The sequence below is a fragment of the Cyprinodon variegatus genome, unplaced genomic scaffold (genome assembly GCF_000732505.1).
Source record: "Cyprinodon variegatus isolate N-32 unplaced genomic scaffold, C_variegatus-1.0 Scaffold24, whole genome shotgun sequence".
NCBI classification, from domain to species: Eukaryota; Metazoa; Chordata; class Actinopteri; order Cyprinodontiformes; family Cyprinodontidae; genus Cyprinodon; species Cyprinodon variegatus.
Window position 1 is genome coordinate 449891 of NW_015150477.1, and position 16954 is coordinate 466844.

Genomic DNA, 16954 nt, shown 5'->3' on the forward strand with positions numbered 1-16954 from the left:
AGCTGTATATTTAGCCTTCTCTAAATAGCACTTCCAAAAATTTTTTTTATTTTTTGAAAAACTCTCATTACAAAGCAAAAATGCAGGCAAATCCTTCAACATTGATAATGAAAGCAAATGATTCGGTCCATTCTTTGAATCCTCTTTTCTCATCAGCTATCTTCATTTTTTTCCATTTTGGATCCATGGTCTGAGACACACCTGCAGCTTTGTTTGCCTGGCACCGCGCCACGCTGGTTCCAAGTTATAATCACTAATCTCTATGACTATGACGCAAATTATTGTTTACATTTATTTATTATACAAATGTTTACAGCATTGGAAAACATAATTAATTTTAGTTTGACATCCTGCACATACCGTAATTAAAACAAACATAAAAAATCGATTTGCATTCATTTTTTAAAAAGCTCCAGGAAGCCACAAGGGGGGCGCTAAAGAGCCGCATGCGGTTCCATAGCTGCGGGTTGCCGACTCCCACTCTAGAGAAAGCACTGAATAAATGGAACCAATATCAAGACCAGATATTTGTTTAAGATAAAGGCTCTTGTCTTGTCAGTCAATAAAAGCTCAAGAAAACATATTGATATTTTGGATTTCATGTAAACTTAATGGGAAAATGTTTAAAGATTATTGCTAGGAACCATGTCAATATCAGAAAAGAAACAGATAGAAATTAAACTTTATTGATCTCACAATGGAGAAATTCACTGTCTGCATTTAACCCATCCCCTTTGGGGAGCAGTGGGCTGCCACTGCGGGAGCAGTGTGGGGTTCAGGGTCTAGCTCGGACCCAGAGTTGAGGCTTTGGGGATCGATCCGGGTACTTGCAACCTTCTCAGAGCACAAGCGCACTGCTCTAACCACTAGGCCAACACTCCCCCTAATGTTTACTAGAAACACAGCATTTGGCAGGAGTTAGCACTGTCATTACACGATCCGAACCAGACGAACGATCAGTACCACCAGCTCATTTAGGCATGCTCAACTGGATATACATCCGGGTTTCTATAAATAATAATTTCTTTTTCAGGCATGTTCTCCCTGAGTACTCTCCAGGTACTCCGACTTCCTCTCAAAGTCCAAAAACATGACTGTTAGGTTAATTGGCTTCTCTAAATTCTCCTTAAGTTTGAGTGTGTGTGTTAATGGTTGTTTATCTCTGTGTTGCCCTCCATGGACTGGCGACCTGTCCAGGGTGAACCCTGCCTCTCGCCCGTAGACAGCTGGAGATAGGCACCAGCACCTCTCGTGACCCCGCTTTGGATAAGCGTGACGGAAAATGGATAGATAGACTTTTTTGAGACAATTTGATGCTTTTTACATTTTCTCTGATAAACTGCTTGTCTGATGTCATCATCGGACATGCTAAGAGTAGTCCGGCAAAATTTGATTAAACCATGTTTATCTGCATTTAAATTGTTTCTTTCTTTAGGTTATTTACTATATACCATAAGGCTAACAGGAAAGGAAAAAAATAAAACTCAAAAAGACTTGACTTAATTTTAAATCCAAAGCCGAAAAATGTAGCTGCCAGAAGTAGCGTAGGATCCTATTTCTGGTGCAGATCAGGCACAGATGAATAATAAAACAGAAAAGATTATTTTCTCAGGAAATGCATAATTAACCTTTAACACGTTATAGTTCAGTAAGCTTACTGTTTTTAAGGAGGGAAAACATAATTTAGGTCTTTCTTACTAAATAAAATCGAGGGCGACCCGGATGTTTAATTGGTTGTGCAAATTAGCTGATGGTACGAATCGACTAGTGACAAGCACTGCATGGTATCATCAACATGCTTTCCGTATTATTCGATAATAGATAGGGGATATCTGCTATTCCACCAGTATAATTCACAGATTCATAAGGCACTGCTTTTGGAACCAGTGAGGATTCAGTGGGTCATGTGCGCCCAGCTGAATGAGTCTGTGAATGAAGAGGTAAAGTAAAAGTGCTGATGTTTTTTAAACTTTCACAGACGGAAATCCCATCTGCTATTTCCATAGACTGCAAGAGAAAGGATGGTAGAACTACATAGTCTGTAATTATTGCTATGCGTTATCGGGTGTTTGAGTTGTAAATTATCGGTATGTCGGATATGTGTATATTTCATTTGCAGAAAGAAGGTCCAGGTTTGAATCCAGGCAGCCATCTCTCTCTCTGTGCTTTGGATTTCGGTTTGCGTTTCTGTTTTTTTTGTCTGTGTGACTTTGTTGATCTGTCCAGGGTTTACTCCACCTGTTGTCTGGATACAATTGGATTCTTGCATCATCTTGCAAAGATTGATCTGGTCTAGAACTTGATAGATTAGTAATTGAAGACTAATGCAGAATCGCGCTTTAGACTTTTCCCAGTTATATTTACTTCAATGAACTGGAATTCATGGCATTACCTGAAATATGTTTTTCTCCCTTGAAAAGAGGCAGGAGAAGAAATGGGAAGATGAGTTTGAAGAAAGATGGAGATGATATGTATGCGTATTAGTTGAGTCGTGCATGGATTGTTTGTGGTCATGCTCAAAACCCCTGTGAACAATCTCAGTATCTCTTCTACTTCTTTAAGCCAGCGTCTTCCTCTCCTCCTCCTCCTCCTCCTTCCTCTCTCTCTGTGCCGCAGTCACAGCTAACCATCTCAATCCCTCAGTCTCTCTCCTATTCCTCCTCCTCCTCCTCTCCGTCTTAAGTATGAAGGGGCTGGGAGAGCTTGGCCCTCTCCCTTTCCCTTCCTCTGTCTCTCTCTTCTCCTCTTCCTCCTCTCCTCCTCCTCCTCTCTCGCCGCTCGCGCTCTCTGCTGTCTCCCTGGAAGACGAGAAGGAGAAGGACCAGGAGAAGGAGGAGGAGGAGAGGGAGGGGAGGAAATGGCGATGGGGGCATGCGGCGAGGAGGATCTCTCCCTCTCCCTCTCCCTCTCTTCTTCCTGGCCGTCGCTGGGCCCTGTGAACAGGAGCGTCTGGTTCATTTACAGGTACCTGCCATGGCTTTTCATCCCCCCTCACCCTCCTCTTCCTCCAGCTGCTGGGGGTAATTGATGAGGAAGAGGGGGGTAGAGGGGGGGATGCATGCATGCATGCAGACATCATGTATGGCAGGGAAGGATGAGGTAGATTGGCAGGTGTTGCAAAGCATGTTTGCAGACAGATGTGTTTGATTTGGTGAGTGTGTGAGGATGAGCAGCTGCTGCTGCGCAGTCGTTCCGTGTGATTCGCTCCACGAACATGTGAGAGTGTGTCGCTTTCTTGCTCCCCGCTTTGAATCGCTCTCTGAACAAATGTCCTCTGGCAGTGCTGCACTGGCACAAGTGATGCCTGCTGCTTTTACTGATGTGCAGGCTGACTGCGTGTTTGTTTATGTCTGCCGTACACCAAAGTATGTGTGTGTATCCATGTGAAGGGATGCCGTGTTTGCATCTACTCTGCAAAAAATAACAAAAAACCCCCAAAGAGAATGGAAAGCAGGAGTTTATTGGGACATTTTCCTAGCTGTCGTGTCTTAAACAACAGCTCAAACTTTCAGCCAGGTTTGACCGAGAGAGACAGTCTACAGCTTCCTGTGAGTGAGTTTTAGCGATGCGGCATGCGTGACAAGTTCCAGCATCTTTCTGACTCTACTATGGGAGCCTGCTCAGGCCAAATCTGTTTAAAGCTTTAAACAGGTGCACTGAGTACTTTGTGCCTGTTTTGTTGGATTTTTAAAAAAATCCAACCTGATGTCTAAGGTCATTGGGTAGATCACCTAAAATGTGAAGCCTGCAGAAGCTTAGCTGAGGATGTGAGCTTGTTTTCTCTTTCATCTTTTGTAAACCCTTTTAAATATGCAAAGAATCAGCAGTTCTTTCAGTTAGGGTTGCGAATCAACATGTGGTTGCTTTAACATCTTCAGAGGATTAGAGTTAATAACAGAAATAAACCATGCTAAGCAGGAAGTAGACCCTTAAAAGTCTAACATCCTCTGTTACAGTAAATGTACTTTTTTTTTAGCACCTTTGATTCAGATTGTTCTTTTGGTCCCAGATTCTGAGGACATCTTTCTACTTTTCCCTTTTAAATAATCTTGAATACTTTCATTCACATTTAACTTTAAATTCAGGCTAAGTACTCTTTTTTTTTTCCACTTGTAAATCAGTCTGGAAGTACGTTTAGACTAACTGATCATGAAAATCTTGGTCCTCTTTCTTGGAGAAAGGCAAAGGTTTCAACACAGAACTGGTATACTTTTTATAATCCAACTTTTTGACTCCAAATCTACCTGATTTAAAAAGCCTTCAGAGCATAATGCTGCCACTACCGTGTTTTAAACTCGACATGGTTTTCTTCTGGTATTGCTCGTTTTATTTATCTTTATTTTTGTGCCAGACTTCCAAAGCTTTTGGCTTCATCAGCCACAAAGCTTTCTCCCTTCAGGCTTTAATCTGAATCTTTTTTTCTGTTTGAAATAGTTTCCAAGACTCCTTAGTCGGAGCAAGGGAGGGAGTCTTCTTTGGAAATAACCGCAGTCTTCTGAGCATCTTCCATGAACATTTCTGTACCTGTTCCCTTCTTTTGAGTTTTTGCGGCACTAGTGGCTAGTTTTCTGGACAGTAGGCTGACAGGAAAGGAGATATGAGAGAGGGGGAGAGACATGCGACAAAGGACCACAGGTGGGATTCGAACCCTGGTCGGCCGCGTCAATGACTAAGGCAGACGTACATGGGTCGTATGCTCTAGCCGCTGCACCGCCTGCACGCCCTGACCATTTAAAAAACCTTGGCTTTACCTAAAGAAAATAAAAAAATAAAGAAATCAGGAAAATGGAAGATTAAGAGCAGAACTTTGTTTTAAGTTCACATGATTACATATAACTTATAGTAGGGATGATTCAGGGAAAGTCAAATCTGGCAGTTAAAATCAAACGGTGGAACATTAAAGTATGAGTTAAAGAGGCTGCAGAACATAAGCACAGAGTATTAGATCTTTTTATTTGTTTCTATTTCATCCTCCAACATCTGTTTTCATTGTACTCCTGTTAATTGACCTAATTGATCTGTTTCATACCTGCTATAAAACCCTATTATTTGACAAAACAACAATGCTAACACAAATTACGGGGATTCTTACTGGTTTTTCTCACTGTCTTCAGCTGTTTCTGACATTCATCTGATAGAATTCACGAATTTGAGATGGAAGAAGACGAAAAAAATGCTAGCTTTTGAAAAAAAACATTCAACTTTTGCAAAAACTCCATGAACAGAGGTAGTTTAATTTAAACCAAATAGCTTTTTTTATTCTCCAAGTTTTGAACTTGATTTGATTCTTAATATCTTAGCTGGAGATCTTAGCTTTGTTTCAGTCATGTCGCTGTGCTGTGTCTTTGTTTCTTGGTGTTTTACCATAGCATTATGATTGTAAGTACAAACAATGCTATCACTGACACACAAAGACATTCTCTGACGTCGCACTTGTAAGAAGATTACCCAGAAACTGTGAAAAGACTGGCCACCTCTGTAGATCTGAGTAAGCAGAGGCATGAAAGAGTCTGTGTTTCATTCAGCTACATTTGCAGGGTGCTTTCTGCAATTTTTCACAAGATTTCTTAAGGGCTTTGAGACACAGTTGGTCAAAAAGACAGAGGCAGTTAGTTTGGACCACTAATGATGTCACTTGTTGATTAAAAACAGCAGAGCCTGAGTCACGAGTTACTCAGTTTGGATGTGATGTAACCACTAAAATGGACAGACTGATTAAAAGTGCAACATTCATCGTGCAGCGGCCAGCTCGTTATATATTCTAAAGCTGTTGCTGTCACTATTTGTTCACACTGTCGGACACGTGGCAGCTTGTGAGTTACACTCAGCAAGCACTGAATGCATTAAAACAAAGATTTTTTTTTTCTCTCACAGAATATTTCCCGATGCAGAGTTTTGTCAATTGGAGAAAAGACACCAATGATTAGTCAATAGTCTCGTTCTTAGACCATTGGGGATGCAGTTTGTATTTTCATGCTGGTTTTTCATGTATTCTTAAAACAAGTGGGTCACCTAAAGCAGAGGTGAACAACTCCTGTCCTAGAATGTCAGTCTCCTGCAACTTTAAGCTGCATTCCTGCTCCAACACATCCGAATCAAACGATCAGTAGGTCTTTGAAGAACTTGGCTGCATGCTCATCTATTTGATTCAGGTGCATTGGACCAAATTCACATCTAGGAGTTGTAAGGCACCGGAGTTGTCAATCCCTGACCATGTGATCATTTTCACTTTTACTTTTTAACACATATTGGTGCATAAAGAGAAAGGAAATACATTAGTATATATTTTGTTATAAATAAAAATAAGAAAAACTGGGTTGTGCATATGTATGTGCTCTGTCTAACCCAACCACCATTCACTACAAAGGCAGCTGTCAATCTTTCTGGGTGTTCCGACCAAAAAATGATAGGAAATTCCAAATGATGGGTTATTCATTTGGAATAACCCATCCCCTTGTTGATCCAATGATTTAAAAGGACACCCCTGTCCTTTTCCTTGGCTTCATGATGCCGTTTACTCTCTAACATGCCTCTGAATCAAGAAACTGAATATTTTCTCTTATAGTGAAGTTAATGACACACATCTGGACTTTATTTACTAGTGAGGTGACTACTGGAAACAGGTGATGGTGCTTGATTTCATTTAAAGGTATCAGAATGGTGTCCGAAAAAGTTTCTTGAAACTGCTGCAAGGAGGGGAAGCCACACACAGTTTCCATCTGCTTCCACCAGTCAAAGCTCAAACATTGATAGTTATAAAACAGCTGTTCAGTAGGTTTTGTTCCTTCTGTTAATCGCGAAATAAGGATGGTTATGAGCTCCTGAATGGGGTTTTCTGTCTTTACATAGGAGGGAAAAGCTTCCTCTGACAAACTTGTACCAAAACATTAAAGTTTTAAAGCATTATACTTGAGAACTTTGGAGTGAAATTTGTTTCATTAATGCAGCAAGCAGAGAACAGGTTTTTTAGATGGATATTTCACTGATTTTTCTAAAAAAGATTTCCTGCACAGTGTATCTCTCTCTGTCAAATTTTTACTGATGTGACGTTTGGCTTGGTATGACCTTCGTCAGACATCGGATAGCTGAGAGCGATTACAGTGTGAGGGAACCTTTATTCAAATCTGTGGACATGTCTTGGGCTACGTCCTACGGAGGACGATTAGGGCCACTGAGAAAATAAAAAAAAGTTAACTGATTTTTGAATTATATTTCAGTTTAATGTGGGAAAAGTCACAATGCTGACTTAAATCTCAGAATTCTGGATCTAAATCTTAAAGGGCACCATGAAGGATGAGATGTGGGAGCTCTCAGCTTCACTGACAAAAATGTGAATTGTTTGGGAGGGCCAGTAAGACATTGGTGGAAAATGACGGAATTAGGTGACTTTTTATGTGCCCGAGGGGCCTCCGGTTCTTGACATGGCTACAGCTTGATGCAAACATGTTTGTTAGTTGTCAGAATTCAGTCAGGATTCAGAGATTAAAGTCAGAATTCTAAGAAAAAAGTCAGTATTTCCTAGATTAAAGTCAGATTTTTTTCCCATATTAAAATGAAAAAACATTTAAAAATCAGTTAACTTTTTTTTGAGTTTTTCAGTGGCCCTAATCCTCTTCCGTAACTCCCTCTTCCTACACACCTGTGCTTTTCATTGGAACTGTAAATGGAAATTTGAAAAACTTCCCAATCAAAAAACGGTTTTAAGATTAAGTTTGTTGATTTTTTTTCTATATTCTAAAATTTATTTGGTTCAGATTTGAATATTTCAAATGTATGTTTTTCAGATTGCGTTTTATGAATTATACTCTTTTCAAATTGTGTTTTGTAGATCACATTTTCTTCCCTTCAAGCTCAATACAAACACTTGCTCCTGCCTCCAGAGGAAAGATCGTCACCAGAAGAGGGAGAATATGATCTGTAAAACGCAATTTCAAAAGATAGCAAATTGTAAAACTTGATGCGAAAAAGAGAAGTTCCAAAAAGTAAAATGACATTTTATATATATATATATATATATATATATATATATATATATATATATATATATATATATATATNGTGCTTTTGATCTGTGCTGAGATTTTGGACTGTAAATGAAAATTTGAAAAACTTCCCAATTAAAAAGCGGTTTTAAGATTAAGTTTGCTGTTTTGTTTTTTTTTTATATTCAAATTTTTAGTTTTTACTCTTTTAAAATTTATAACTAACTTAATTTTTAATACATGTTTACCTGATTTAATTGGTTCAAATGAGATTATTTTAAAAGTGTTTTTCAGAGTTTTATGAATTATATTCTTTTGAAATTGTGTTTTGTAGATCATATTTTCTTCCCTTCAAGCTCAATACAAACATTTGCTCCTGCATCCGGAGGAAAGATCGTCACCAGAAGAGGGAGAATATGATCTGTAAAACACAATTTCAAAAGATCAACAAAGAACAAATTGTAAAACTTGATGTGAAAAGGAGAAGTTTCAAAAAAAAAAAAATCAACGTGACTCTAAAAACCTGTTTTTGATTAGAAAGTTGTTCAAAGTTTTATTTCTGGATTAATTTACAAAATGAATATTTTTCAAATTTGCATTTACAAAATGTATCCTTTTCTTGCAACAATAATGGAACAAAATTCCCCCATAGTGAACAGTATGGGTTATAATTTAAAGGTGCACAGGCAGAGCAAGGGCACCTCCGGATATTGAAACAGCTGTTATTTTTATTTTATCATTCCTGGGTCCTAAACAGCCATTGATAGTTTGGATCAAAACCATTTATCAAAGTTCTGTTGTTAGTTTGAAGATGAGCTGTTTGATGACCCTTGGGCTCTATTTAATTTTACCCCCAATACCACTACATTTTAGGATAAACAATAAAGTAAAAGTTTCACTGAGAATATGCAATATAATCAGACTATTCCTGAACGAGTTCCAGATCCGAGCTGGGCAACAGAAATGGACAAAAGGTGACAAGATTTACAGCTCTATGGTAGAGACAGAGTGGCTCTCACAGCTCATAGCCAGAATCACACACTTAATAGAGCAGATGGAAAAGATCTCAGGGTAGGAAATGTGATTAGAGGAAAAAAAAAAACTAACTCTGTGATCAGAAAGGGATGAGTATGGAGAAGCTGTCCGGATGGGAACAAGTGAAAAAAGAGGAAATGAGAGGACTGAACAGATGGAGTGGGCTGGGACTATTTTGGTGCATGATGGGATTATCTGCATGTGGTTACAGTATGTTACAGCAGATACCATACATATATTTTTACCTCCCTGAGTCTATCACTTATCCGTATGGCATGTTCATTCATAACAAAACAGGCAAAGCAGATATACTACAGATGCTAACCCTTACCGTGTACGTGTATGTCGATGCAACTTTTTTTCCCAAGTCATTATTGAAAATATATCCTTTTCATCATTGTGTGGAATAGGCCTAAAGGAAATGTTTTCTAAATAAGAACTTAGTTTATTAAAGGGAAAAAGCACATGAGTCAACCTAGTGCTGTGATGGATAATTATCCTCCCCTGGTGGGACTTGCTTGGTGGCGTTAGCTAGCATTACGTCTTTGTGATAACTTATAATTAGTTATTTACACCATTTTGGAGGAATGATGGCCCATTTTCTTTGCAGATTCTTCATAATTCAGTCACATCAGAGTCTTGTTTGAAACCATGAACAGTTTTTCAATCAGATTTTAGTACGAGCTTTGACTAGGCCACTCCAAAACATATGGATGGTTTATAACAATGTGGTTAATTATAATTAATAGATAATTAACAAGTGGAGTAGATAAGGCCCCCTATATACAGACCTACTTATCTTCTTCTCAAGGTTTGAATTCCAGCACAAGGATTTTTGTTTAATAATCTTCCCTACCCATTTAAAGGAATGCCTTGTCCGGAAAACTACTGGAAACTGGAGCTTTGGCTTGGAGAATCTGTAGGAATCCCCAGTAGTCTAGTTGTAATAAAAAGAAGGGGGATATTGGATTTTTTTTTTTTTTTTTTTTTTTTTTTTTTACAGCAACTGATAGGATTAGTGCATGTGTTTTTGAGTGCACAAACATGACCCTCTAAAACTCTTTAAGGCAGGGGATTACAAACCCAAAACTGAGCTATCAGGCAACCAGCCTTGAAGTAAAACTTTGTTGAAGAACCTCTGGGTTTAGTTTCAGTATCTTTGGTCCGAGTTTATCAGCACGCCACATCCTGATCTGACTTGTCATCTTGCATAAGTTCTCTAAATGTCTGGGATTGTCTCCAAATGTCCTCTCTTGTCCATAGCCTCAGATTTAAGCAGCCCCTGTCTCTGGGGATGTTTTCTTCTTCTTCTCTTATTTTTGCTGTATGGTTGGAGACATTGTGATGCTGAACTGTTCTCTTCTGAACTGTTAATATCTTAATTTACTTTCACGTAATATTGTGTTTTATCTGAAGAAAAGGCAGTCCCACAGCATGATACTGCCACCCTCACACTGCACTGTGGGTCAAACATAACTAAAGCATACGTTTTGCTTTTATTAGATCATAACACGCAGAACTCCAAGGTTTCTACCACATATGGATGATTTATCTGTTATCTGTCTGCAGACCGCTTTAGAAATATTGAGGAAATATGAGCTTTTTAATTACATATAGACAGAAGTCTAGTTGTACAAAAAAAAAGGGAGGGTTTTTACTTAGTTATTTTTCTTGGAAACATACACAGCCTAATTAATATAGTCTATTAATCTAAAGCAATATACATGGTATGGTTGTTACATGTCAGGTACGCCGGTCATTGACCTTGACAAAGGCAGCTTACAGTAGAACTGCAGTCAGTCATAGTTAGGGACTGATGCAGAGGACACATTTCCCTCTGGGATCAGCTTCATAGTCATGGTAGGACACTTCTTGGACTTTATTTTTTAGGTCAGGCTACTCGTAAGCCCTCAGCTCGCTAAATGTTGAAAGGGCAACATTATTGCCATTACTGTCAATATATAGGAATTGTAATACGTTCGGTAATAAAATGTCACAGAGGATGGTATGGAGGGATGGTCATTTAAGAAGGGGAGGATGTTTTTTTTAAGAAGGGGGATGCCATCGCCCCTCAACTTCACTGGGAATCCCATTGTTAAACCATAAAGTATTGAAGAAGATGAAAAATTTGCCATTTTCATGAAAACTGCTCAGTCTTGTAAAACTTCATAAAAAGTAGCGGAAATTTTGGCCACAGATTTAATTTTAGAGAGGGTTGTGTTGACCAGAAAAGCTGAAGACAAGAACAACTGAGAGTCAAGAAACGTATTTCTTAAAGCACCTCATAATCATTTAGGTTGAGTAAATGCAAATTTCATTACAGCATATATTCCACCTTGTTTTACAGTCGCACAGTGAGCTCCGCCTTTAAACATGCAGCTCCTGTTCTCTGCTGTGTGTGACTAATAGTTTACCATACATATCTTGGCTCTGTTTGGACCTACCTAACTTTCCCTGTGTCCAGTTCTAGCTGTTGCTGAGGCAACAAGCAGTACTGTATATAGCATTTCCTGCAGTTGGTCCTGGTAAAAACTGGCATCGGGTTTACTGTCAGAAGCATTCAGGAATGAGAAGCACAGCTAATCCCAGAATCAACAGCATATAAACATTTTTTATGTACACCTTATTCTGAATAGCCTTGATCTGTAGCGCGTTGCTTATTTCCAACCGAAATAGAGATGTCCATAGACTTATTCAAAATTGTAAAACCTCATTCCTTGATTTCATAAGGCTGGAATACTGTCTGTCTACCTTTTTTGTTTCTAGCTGAATGACTAGATTAAGTAGATATAAAATGCAGATGTACAAAAGAAAATGCTTGAAATAATGACAATATTTTTGTAAGTTTCTAGGAGTTAGAACTTGTGAGATCCAGGATTGTTGTTGCTGTTGGACAAAAGTTTTATACCTAAAAAAACAAAAAACAAACTTTTTCAGAAAACACAGGAAAAAAAATAAATTCCCAGTTAAATATAAGATCATGTTTGACCAACAATACAAGCTATTTTTGATTCTCTTCATGAGATATTATTCAATGAAACTTAAAAAAAAAATGCAAAGATAATATTTTTTTGGTTTCTAAAGTTGTGGGACGTTTTTAACTTTTTCACTCTATGCAATCATCCTGGGTTCTCTAAGTGATATTTTACCATTTGTGATCATATGATCAGTCTTGTTTGTTTTATAGAGTGTGTATAATTAAATCTGTCTTTATGAAAATGCCTGAATTAAATTGATTTGACTTTTAGTCTGGATATGAATGAAGAAGCTAAGATTACATTGCTTGTGACTGGGTAGCACCAACATTAACTGACGGAACACAACTGTTCAGTTTTTCATTTACTCATCATTTCCTACAATATACAAGCTCATATAAGGCAGGAATGGAGGGAGGACTTAACTGAACCTGGATGGATTAACTATGTACCTCAACATCACAACATATATCATTTTAGTAAACTCACAAAACAAGCAGATCCAGCTTATGTCCAGTTATACAGAATTTAGTTTCTTATTTCAGTTTAAATCAATCAAATTAATTCCAGTAAAATTAAAGCATACAGATTAAGTTTCAAATGCATAAATTCTACATTCATCTAAAGTTTAATTCCAAAAGGTGCTCATTTTGCAGAAGCCCCTCATCTCCTTTTGGAAGCCCATACCTTGCAGTTTCTAAAAGGCAATAGACTATAAGTAATCCACAGATCAGTTCTTTTTAAGCTATTGGCTGTAAGCTGTTATCACCTTGTGTGCTGACCGTGCTCTGTACACGTGTACAACTGTTAAAACAAATCTTTACAGCATTATGGTACTGGCATTGCAGGATTCTCATGGTCGGCATCAGGATGCAGCAAGGTGAATAAGGCTCATGCCAATATACAGCCACAATGCTGCCATGACGAGGTGGAGCATTTGCTTTTGGACAAGTCGGTTGGTTTTCAAATTCTCAGTGACAAAGCTGTAGTAATCCTGTCACTGATGCCCAAATACACATCTTTATAGCCTAGTAAACTAGCCCCACCCGCCAGCGGCAAAAATCTCACATTTAGTTTAGTTTAACAGGCTAACATCTTTATGGTGTTGCTGAATTTAAAGCCAACTGTTTTCCAACTCACAGATGGAGGAGGCTTAGCAGTTCAGTAAAAAGTGCTCATTGTTTTGTGGGTCCAGTAGTATTATTCACATATTGGGTGGAAATACAGCTAAATGGACAGAAAAAAGTAAAGACCTCCATTAAAAAGCTCCAAGCTGTGCCAGTGTCTTTAACTTGAAGGACTTTCTAATTCTGAATTCTCTTTATTTTCTGTTTTGTAATATTTCTAACTCTCTGACTCATCTCCTCTCTCTGCTAGTGACTACATAATCAAAGAGAAGACGGTGCTTCTGCAGAAAAAAGACAGTGAAGGATTTGGCTTTGTGCTTAGAGGGGCCAAAGGTAGGAAATTTGAAGCAGAAAGTCGTCACACTGATTCATTCTCAGTAATAAAGTAGTTTCTCAACCTCCTCTTGCAAACCTAATGCTGATCTTCATATCCTTCGGTGTATGCAGCTCAAACTCCTATTGAAGAGTTCACTCCCACTCCAGCCTTCCCTGCCCTGCAGTATTTGGAATCGGTGGACGAGGGCGGTGTGGCCTGGAGAGCTGGTCTCAGGATGGGGGATTTTCTCATAGAGGTACTGACATCATTTATCCAAACACCATAAGGATGATATGAACACTTGGTTGTGTGGAGACACAGTTGGTTGTAAAGAAGCCTGGATTTGAATCCAGCCTGGAGTGTTTTTACTAGTCTGAATGTTCTCCCAATGTACACCTGAGTCCTCTCTGGGTACTCCAACGTCTTTCCACAGTCCAAAAACAAGACTGTTAGATTGATTGGTTACTATAAATCACCCTTAGGTATGAGTGTGTGAGTGGTTTCTCTTCCCGTGTGTCTTCATGTCTAATCTGCTTTTAACCTCAACATATACCTTGCTTACTGTCTGACCCGTAGTAGGCTTTATTTATAATATTTAGAAACATATTCCTTAGTTTCTTATACTATCAAAGTTTATTCTGTAAGCAGTAGTTTGTGAAACCAAAGTCAATTTTTTTTTTTCCTTTCACACAAACATTGGGCCCATAAAGCTGATTTTGCCTCTTAAGATCTTAAAAGCATCTACGCTCTTATCTAAATGAGTCCATGGAAGGATGAGATTTAAGATTATCCATCCATCCGTACATGGGTTGTGCGCACTTACCACCGTGCAACGAGCACTCGAGATTTAAGATTAGTTATATCTTATCTTCTTCAAAGGGGCTGTAGACCGAATGCATTTCTAAGGTTAACATCTAAAACACTGCAGGTCTCACTTGCTTCAGTTAAGCTAAAGAGCTAAAGGTCATGATTAAAAAAATCTATATCTATATAAGAGTTGCCAGGTGAAAGCCTCCATTGACCAAATGGGAAAAACTCCATAAAATCCCATTTCTCATCTGCCATAATCAGAATCAGAATCAAGTTAATTGCCAAGTAGGGTTTCCACTTGAAACAATGAATGTGAGGTTTTGGTCCTGATGGACTGCAGCCTCCTGCCAGAGGAAATTGCCTGAAATAGTTTGTGGCTGGGGTGTGACGGATCAGCCACAATCTTCTCTGCACACCTCAGAGTCCTGGAGAGACACCCAAACACACGCTCTGATGATGGAGGAGTAGAAGTGTACCATCATTGTCCTTGGCAGGTTGGATTTTTTCAGCTGCCGCAAGAAGTACATCCTCTGCTGGGCTTTCTTGGTATGGGAGTTGATGTTCAGCTCCCAGTTTAGGTGCTGTGAGATGATAGTTCCCAGGAAGCGTAAAGACTCCACAGTGTCTATTGTGGAGTCACAGAGTATGATGAGGGTAGCTGGGGCTGAGTTCTTCCTGAGGTCCACAACCATCCCCACTGTTTCTAGTGCCTTGAGCTCCAGGTTGTTCTCCCTGCACCAGGTCGCCAGATGAACAATCAGAACCACTTATCACCATCAGAGATAAGTCCGATGAGAGTGGTGTCATCCATGAACTTCAGAAGAAGTTCTGACTGACTGATGTATGGAGGTGCAGCTGTTGTGGTACAGGGAGAAGAGCAGAGGAGAAAGTACACATCCTGGGTGGAACCAGTGCTAATGAGCTGGGAGTCAGAGACATGTTTTCCCAGAATTATGTGCTGCTTCTGGTCAGACAGGAAGTCTGTAATCCACCTGCAGGTGGAGTCAGGCCCACTCAGCCAGAAGAGCTTCTCCTGAAGAACAGTTGGCAGCACAAACAGGATCTTACTGTGGGTACCTGCAGAATACAGTTGCTGGAGGATGTAGTAAAGAGCTGCAAACCTGTTGGCTCTGTAGGCAAACTGTAGGGGGTCCAGGAGGCCGTCACAGATCTATTTCAGGCGTGAAAGCAAAAAGTGATCAAAGAACTTCATAACCACAGAGGTCAGGGCAACGGGTCTAAAGTCATTAAGTCCTGTGGAACTTGACCTCTTGGGAACAGGGATAATAGTGCAAGATTTGAAGCAGGATGGAACGCAACATGTTGTCACTGAGGTGTTAAAAATGTCTGTGAACACTGGAGAAAGCTGATCAGCACAGTGCTTCAAGTTGGATGGAGAGACAGAATCTGGTGCAGCAGCTTTCCGGGGCGTTCTGTCTTCTGAAGATTAAGTAATTAAGGCTTTTGTGGAAGATATCCTCATTACAACATCAATGTCTGTGATGGTCATGTCATAAATCCCTGATTGGAGTTCAATACTTATTGGCAAACTTACTCCAACTTGCCTTTAATATGCTAATGTAATGTTTTGCCAATTGAGCAGTCAGGTAGCACTGCTGCCTTGCAGCAAGAAGGTTCTGGATTTGATTCCCGGCCCGGGGTCTTTTTCAGGCATGTTCTCCCTGAGTACTATCCGGGTACCTTTTCAAAACATACCCCGGAGTGAATTTCACAATAAAAGTCTCCCATTTACGCTCTAATACAGCATCTATTCAACCAATAACATGGGAAACCAGTGATTTCTTCCTCCCACAGTCCAAAAACATGACTGTTTGGTTAATTGGCTTCTCTAAATTTCCCCTTAGGTGTGAGTGTGTGTGTGAATGGTTGTTTGTCTTTGTGTTGCCCTGTGATGGACTGGCGACCTGTCCAGGATGTACCCCGCCTCTCGCCCGTTGGCAGCTGGAGATAGGCAAGAGCACCCCTTGCGAGCCCACTTGGGATAAGTGTGTTGAAAATGGATGGATGGATGGTTTTATTGCCACTGATATTGTTATAACAGTATCTATTTCCCAGGGTTTGTTTATCATTTGGTTAATTCTTTAAGGTATAGTGGAGGATTTTCCCGAATTTTTGAAAAGACCCTCTTCATTAAAAAAAAAATGCACAACCCCGCTCCCAAGAGGGAACGCCTATTAAACGCATGCGAGAGCCTGCAGGAGCCCGTTTCACCTCATGCATGCTCTGTTTAAAAGTTGCTGTTTGCATCGCTCATACAAGCTTACTTCCAGAAGAAGATTTAAACATTTTCTTACTATGTCAGACTTGCCAGCTGTAAGTGAAAATGGGGGTGAGCATATACTGTAGGATGGCTAAACTTAAACATATCACCAGAATGATTGACAATTAGGAGGTCCACTTATTTTAATGATCCACCTGGAAAAAGAACATCATCCACTATACCTTTAATACTTGTACTGTAAGATAACTAGTCTTTGGACAAACAAGACAAAGGTTTACAGAATTGTGGCTTTACATCTGCATAGTATTTGAAAAAAGAGCTTCATACTGACAGTGAAACATGGAGTTGGTAGTGTGATAAAATGGTGTTGCTTTCCTACTTTAGAAACTGGACTTCATGAGTGTGTCTCCTAAGGAATCAGCCCAATCAGGACCGCCAAACTTTATGTTTTTGTCATTTTAATCCTT

At 39.4% G+C, this 16954-nt stretch overlaps 1 protein-coding gene across 2 annotated transcripts in view; it reads left to right on the forward strand.

Annotated features, from left to right (window-relative positions):
- The window catches only part of shank1 (SH3 and multiple ankyrin repeat domains 1), a 124860-nt gene that overhangs the window by 89646 nt on the left and 18260 nt on the right, over positions 1-16954 (forward strand). For both annotated transcript variants that reach the window (XM_015394012.1, XM_015394019.1), the window contains exons 16-17: positions 13370-13452; positions 13567-13691. In XM_015394012.1, the coding sequence (XP_015249498.1) occupies positions 13370-13452; positions 13567-13691 (208 nt within the window). The remainder of the gene's footprint in view (positions 1-13369; positions 13453-13566; positions 13692-16954) is intronic.